At 39.3% G+C, this 7,546-nt stretch overlaps 1 protein-coding gene across 6 annotated transcripts in view; it reads right to left on the bottom strand.

Annotated features, from left to right (window-relative positions):
* The window catches only part of OGDH (oxoglutarate dehydrogenase), a 77,948-nt gene that overhangs the window by 32,355 nt on the left and 38,047 nt on the right, over positions 1-7,546 (bottom strand). For 5 of the 6 annotated variants that reach the window (XM_007447010.1, XM_007447008.1, XM_007447009.1 and 2 more), the window contains one exon: positions 294-409. In XM_007447010.1, the coding sequence (XP_007447072.1) occupies positions 294-409 (116 nt within the window). Of the gene's footprint in view, positions 1-262; positions 410-7,546 lie in introns of all 6 variants that reach the window. The other variant, XM_007447012.1, reaches the window with a different exon arrangement.

Genomic DNA, 7,546 nt, shown 5'->3' with positions numbered 1-7,546 from the left:
CCCGTGTCCCCTGCATCGGCAGGCGGACTCTCAACCACTGCGCCACCAGGGAAGCCCAGGACACATTTTTTAAAGTCGAAAGCAAAGTCTGCATTTTGTTATGGTTGATTGTAAAAATAAAAAAACATGGATTTTCATCAACAAAATAGCAAAAAACAAAACAATTCCCTTTCCCTTACATTAAAAAAATATATAGGATCAAGAGAAAAACAACCTAGTCTGGAGGTCTCCTGCCAACACAAGTTTTTAGCAAGTCCACTGGAGTTTTCTGGAAACGACTTGTGTTTTCTTACCTCCAGGCGCCGGATGATCTCCCGCAGCGGAAGGGCCGACTCCTGTCCGCCGATGAACGTGGTGGTGGGCAGGTGGAAGACCTTGTCCAGGTCAGACTCATCCAGGCCGTAGAACCCTACGGGGGTGAGGAGAGATGGGCACAGCCATACGGGGGCCACAGTTTAGGAAAAGGGGGAGGGACTCCCCAGGGGAGAGAAAAAAGAAGAACAAAATCATAAAAACCTCTGTTATGTATGAAAATAAATACTATATTACAGCCAGAAACACAAACTTTAGCAACAAACAGAAGCTGAGTATATTACTGGCATCACAGGTAAAGGAGAATAAATTCATATGATGCATATATTAGTCCAGTGCACCAATTATTCATAATTTAGAGAAAAATGTATTTCAAGGCCCCACAGACACAAAGCAATTTAGGTTTGAAAAGGCACTGGGTAAGTCAATCAGAAAGCAAATGAAAAATAGTTAAGGAGAGAATTCAAGTAGAAAATGAGGAACTGGACTAGACTAGGTCATATATGTCTTAATGGTGATGGCATTTGTATGTGGTGAGTGGAAGCTAGGAGACTGAGAAGTGAGGGACAGTCACCAGGAAGCTCAGTGGCCTGCGGGAGAGCTGCCAGGCAGCAGGGCAGAGGCTTCCACAGCCACCCTTGATGAAGGACGGCGCCGTCTCCTGGAAGACCTCCAACTGCACATATAGACCCATCCTCCAGACAGCGCTTGTAAGTCACAGATCTGATTATCGCTCTCCCCAGTCCAATACCGACACGTATTTACTGACTAATTGCTAAGGAACCGACTATCACTGACTCATCACTGCTATTTGCTGAGCACCTCGTGCAAGGTGCCTCCTCATCTGAAAGCATATTTCAAACTGACAAACACGTGATGGAGTGGAGGGGCTCTTTCCAGGGCATTATGTGCTTGTTTCATGTTGCAATAATTATCAAAGGGGAAGAGACTTGGAGGAAAACTGCCCAGTGACACTATAGGTTAGGCTCCCACCCACAAGATATTGGCTGGAGCGAGGCAAGGTGCAGTTCACAATCCCAGACGCCAGGATGAAATGTGAAACGAGCACCCACAGTCTCTAACACCTGACTGTGCAAGATCAGACAGTCTCCCATTTCCTGGCCTAATTAAGTGTAAATAAGACAGAGGGCCCAGTAAGGGACCCAAGCAGTCGCTTGCAAACACAGCTGTGTATCCAAATCTCTAGGGAATTTGGGAGATTTGTAAAAATGCACATTTCCAGGCTCCAATGCCAGGACTTGACTCAATTGGTCATGGATGGGCCATGAACATCCCTGGATGATCCTATTCAAGCTGGCTTGGGAACAACACCTTTTATTTATCTAATGCTCTAGGACACTTTTTTTTTTTAACTTTTAAAAGCAAATTCTATATTTTTCAACCTTTTTTTGTTTTATTAAAACAAAAGCAACCTGGCTTTTTTTCACCTTGGGGTGGTGGTGGTGATGGTAGAGTGGCTTGGTTAAGCTATGCACCCGTTTCCTGCTGTTATTCTATCAAGAATGAGGATGGGCCATCACATGGGCCTGATAAAGCATGGCTCTGGCCCTTCACAACCCAGCTCTCAGTGTTCATGGAGGAAAACCAGAGTTATTTGGGGGACACTTTTCCTAGCTCATGGGAACACTCAGCAGTGGGGGCTAAGGGAACCGGGGTATCCAAAGAGTGCACACTCTGTTGGGAACAGTTTGAACGTTTTGATTGTGGAGTTAACCAACGACCTGTGTGTCCCAGAGGAGAACGTGGGCTTGTCGTGACCTTTCAGCATGAAGAGCCCTCGGCCTCACCACATGTGTGATTTTTCATTTCCATCACCGTGAACTGATCATTCTTGGGCTCTACTACTGAACTTCAAAACTGCTGGCCTTGCTTCTGAGTTCTTCAGTCCTTTGAGAACTTAAATCTACAGATGTCTGGGAAGGTAGTATAGACATATGCCTACCTATTCCCCCACCAAGTGCAACTAAAAACCTCAGATATCATATATAGAACAAATGTAAGATGACGCCAAAGGGTGGAGAAGAAAGCCAACCAGCCAAGGAGGTCCCTGGGTTTCCTTTTGGGCTCCCATATCCCAGACTTGGAGCAAAGAATGTGGAAACCTCTACAGGTGTAGACAGAAAAAGCCCCAACAAAAGCTGCTCTCTTTAAAGGACCATGAGAAAGGCAGCCTCGCAGGACAGAAAACTTTTAGACTGTAACTGCTCTGTTCCACCCAAACATACGGAACACACTGCAGCCCCATCAACACCCTTGTCAGGCTGCAGTGCACTCTGACCTCTGACCCCACCCAAAGGTTTCAAAGAAGGCCCAAGAGGAAGCCCCAACTTTCATTCCCTCTGGGAGGTAATGAACTAGCCCACTCCCCGACCCTAATGTCAACAGAGACTTTGGGGCCCAGAATGTCCATCTCCACCAGGGAGTAACTAGGTGGGCCCCTCCCTACCAGAGCAGTGTTCAGAGGAGCCTTGCTATAACAAAGATTTCAACAAGATCCCATCTCATAATACCCAAAATGTCCTGGTTTCAATATTAAAAAAAAGAGAAAAATCTCTTATAACAAGAACCAGGAATATGTCAGATTGAACGAGAAAAGATAATCAATGGACACTAACACCAAAAGGACACAGATGTTAGAATTATCTGACGAAGATGCTCAAGAAGCCATTATTAAATGATTTCAGTGAGCAATTAAAACATGAGAGAGACATGAAAAAAAAAGTTAAGTCTCAGCAAAGACACAGAAAGTCTCTGCAAAAAATTAAGATGCAAAGAAGCACCAAATGGGAAATTTTGAAACTGCAAAATGTAATAACCCAAATTAAAACTTAGTAAATGGGCTCAATGGCATTATCAGAGGACAGAGGATCAGTGAACTTAAAGGGAGAACAACAGAAATAAACCAACCTGAAGAATACAGAGAAAACAGATTGGGGGTGAAAAAAAGGGAAGAAAGTCCTAGGGACATGTGATGCTGTAACAAAAGATTTCACAGTTGTGTTGATGAATCCCAGAAGGAGAAGAGAAAGTGGGAGGCTGAAAACTTCCCAAATATGGCAAAAGACTTACCCCACAGACTCAAGAAACTCAGTGAACTCACAAAATAAAGCCAAAGAAATCCATGTCAAAATATGTTACAATTAAACTTCTGAATTTAAAGACAGAAAAAATCTTGAAAGCAGTCAGAATATAGTGACACTTTGCCTAGAGGGCAAAACAACTCAAATAACAGTGGATTTCTCAACAGAGGACAAAACAACAGAGGAAAAAATAATAGAGGATTTCTCAACAGAAGCCATGGAGACCAGAAGGAAGTAGCACCACACTTACCAAGAGCTGAAAGAAAAGAACTGTTTCCCCAGAATCCTATATACAGTGATAATATACTATAGGAATGAAGGAGAAATCAAAACATTTTCAGATGAAGAGGACTAAGAGAATCTGTCATCCTCAATGAATGGCTAAAAGAAGTTGTAAACAGAAAGGAAATGATACCAGAAGGAATCAGACAGGAGGAAGGAAGAAAGAACATGGAGCTAAAAAATACAGGTAAATAAAAGACTTTCCTTCTCCTCGTGGGTCTTCTAAATTATGTTTGATGATTGAAGCAAAATTTGTAATCTTATCTGATGCAGTTCTAAACATATGTAGAGGAAATGTTTAAGATAACTATATATTTTACATGGAGAGAATGAAGGGATGTAAAGGGAGGTAAGTACACTTTACTTGAGCTGGTAAAATGATAACACCATTAGATTGTGATAAGTAATGTAGTGATATAACACCTAAACAGCCACTAAAAAGGCTAAAAACCACTAAAAACACAAAGAGAGACGATCAAAAAGACTATATATAAATAAAAATGGAATTTTAAAGTATAGGTTTAAAAACCTGGAGGAAGTCAGGAAAAAGAAAGCAGAGAAATGAATAGGGACAAACAAAATGAAGGATAAAATGGTAGACTTAAGCCCTAACATATCAATAGTTACATTAAATATAAATGGTCTAAATATACTACTTAAATGACAGAGATTGATGGAGTGGATTAAAAAAACAGGACCCAGCTATATGCTTGACTTCAAATACAGTGATTTAGGCAGACTGAAAGTAAAATGATGAAAGAAGATATGTGATGTAAAACATGTCCAACAAATATAGGAGTAGCTATATTATCATCAGATAAAGTATATATTAGAGCAAAGAAAATTATTAGAGACAGAGAGGGACATTGTATGATAAAAAGATCAATCCACCCAGAAGACATAGCAATTCTAAATGTGTGTGCACCAAACAACAGAGATGCAAAATATGTGAAAAAAAAACCCCACCAAAACTGAGGACTGAAAAGAAAAATAGACAAACCCACAGTTTGTCTGGAGGCTTCAAAGCCCTTCACTCAATAATCGACTAAAAAAGTAGATAGAAAGTTGCCAAAGATATAGAAAGACTCTACAACTGACAGGATCTAATGGACATTTATAGAACACTTCACCAAACAACAGCAGAGTATGCATTCTTTCCAAATGTCCATGGAACATATGCCAATTCAGACAATATAGTGGGCCATAAAAACACCTCAACAAATTTAGCAGAACTGAGGGACTTCCCTGGTGGTCCAGTGGTTAAGCATCTGCCTTCCAATTCAGGGGATGTGGGTTCGATCCCTGGTCGCGGAACTAGGATCCCACATGCCATGGGGCAACTAAGCCTGCGTGCCGCAACTAGAGAGAAGCCAATGCGATGCAACTGGAGGAGCCCACGTGCTGTAACAAAAGATCCCACGTGCTGCGACTAAGGCTTGACGAAGCCAAAAACAAAAAAATTTAGCAGAACTGAAATTATATGGAGTACATTCTCAAACAACAATGGAACCAAACTAGAAATCAATAAGAGAAATATAAAAGGAAAATCTCCAAATTCTTGGAAACTAAACAACACCTTCTAAATAATCCATGAGTCAAAGAAGAAACATTAAGGGGTATCAGAAAATACACTGAACTGAATGGAAACGAAAATACAATATGTCAAAGTTTGTAGGACAGCTAAAGCAGTTCTGAGAGGGAAATTTACAGCAGTAAATGCAAACATTAGAGAAGAGGAAAAGGCTCTAATCAGTAATCTATAAGATCTTACCACAAGAACCTAGAAAAAGAAGGAAAAAAAAAAAACAATACAAAGAAAGAAGAAGTAAGGAAATAAAGATAAGAACAGAAATCAATGAAATTGAAAATAGCAAAACAGAAAAATCAATGAAACAGCTGGTTCTTTGGAAAGATCAGTAACATTGACAAACTTTTAACAGGACTAACAAAGAAAAAGAGAAGACACAAATTACCAGTATCAGGAATAAAAGGGGATATCAATACAGACCCTGCAGGTATCAAAAAGATACTAAGGGAATACTATGAACCACATACACTTGACAACTCAGATGTAAACAAACCATTCCTAGAACAACACAAACTGCTGTTACCCACCCACTATGAAACAGATAATCCGAATAGCTCTAACTTTAAAAGAAATCGAATTCATAAATAAAAAGCTTCTGAAAAAGAAATCCAAACCCATATGGTTTTGCTGGGGAATTCTACTGGATGTTTAAAGAAGAATTAACACCAACTCTACACAGTCTCTTTCAGGAATTAGAGTAGGAAGAAAACTTCTCAGCTTATTTTACAAAGCTAGAATTACCCTGATACCAAGAGCAGACAGTCAGAAAAAAAAAAAAATTACAGACCAATATTCCCTACGAATACAGATGCAAATACATATATATAGATGCAGCAATATGCAAAAAGAATTATATACCATGACCAATTGAGGTTTATTCCAGCAGTACATATAAGTTGGGTTCAATACTTGAAAATCAATTGATGTAATCCACCATTGATCAGGAACAAAGCAAGGATGTTCATTCTTATGCCTCTTAGTCAACATGGTACTGGAAGGTCCAACCAGGGCAATTGGACAAGAAAAGGAAATAAAAGGCAAACAGATTGGAAATGAAGAAATAATTGCTCCTATTTTCAAGTGAGATGATTGTCTACCCCCAAAATTCTAAAGAATCTACTAAAAAAAAAAAGGTCCTAGAATAAGTGAGCTCAGCAAGGTCACAGGACACAACATAAAAACAATCCATTGTACTTCTAAATATTAGTAATGAATAGACGGACACTAAATTTTTTTAAAAACAGGAAGTACTGACATGTAAATCTAACAAAACATGTACAGAATTTGTATGCTGAAAACTACAAAAAGCTGATGAAAGAAATCAAAGATCTAAATAAGTGAGACACACTATGTTCATGGATTGAAGGGCAACATAGTAAAGATGTCAATTCTCCTTAAATTCATCCATAGGTTTAACACAATTCCTACCAAAATGTCAGCAAGAGTTTTTGTAAATGTAGACAAGCTTATTCTAAAATTTACATGGAAAGAGACAGGCCCTAGAACAGCCAAGGCAATTCTAGAAAAGGAAAATAAAGTTCAGCAGCTACAGTAATCAAGACAGTGTGGTACTGGTAGAGAGACACACCTATTAAAAGAATAGAGAACCCAGAAACAGACCCACTGAATAAGTCCAACTGATTTTTGATAAAAGTGTATAAAAGCAATTCAATGATAAGAAAGACAAACTTTTCAGTTAATGGTGCTGGAGTGATTGACATCCACAGGCCAAAAATAAACAAACCTTGATCTAAACTTCATATCCTATACAGAAATGAACTCAAAATGGATCACAGAGGTAAATGTTAAATGCAAAACTATAAAACCTTTAGAAAAATACAGGAGAAAATCTTCAGGATCTAGAGCTAAGAAAAGAGTTCTTAAACTTGATACCAAAAACATGATCCATAAAAGGGAAAATTGATACACTGGACTATAGAGTTTAAAACTTTTGCTCTGTAAAAGACCCTATTAGCCAAAGAACAGAAACAACACAAAGGTCCTTCAGTGAGTAAATGGTTAAAACAATTCTGGGACATTTATGGCAAGGAATGCTACTCAGCAATTAAGAAGGAAAAAACTAGTGTTAGAAAAGCATGCTGACTGAAAAATGCCAATTCCAAAATGTTACATATTGTGATTTGTAAAACATTCTTGAAATGACAAAATTATAGAAATGGAGAACAGAACAGTGGTTGCCAGGGGTCAAACATGGGGGTGGGGTAGAAGGGGAGTAAGTGTGGCTACAGAGGGGCAGCAGGGA

The sequence above is a fragment of the Lipotes vexillifer genome, unplaced genomic scaffold (assembly GCF_000442215.2).
Source record: "Lipotes vexillifer unplaced genomic scaffold, Lipotes_vexillifer_v1.1 scaffold1359, whole genome shotgun sequence".
Classification (NCBI taxonomy): Eukaryota; Metazoa; Chordata; class Mammalia; order Artiodactyla; family Lipotidae; genus Lipotes; species Lipotes vexillifer.
Note: the sequence above shows the minus strand (reverse complement) of the source record. Positions and strands in the feature narration are given on the sequence as shown.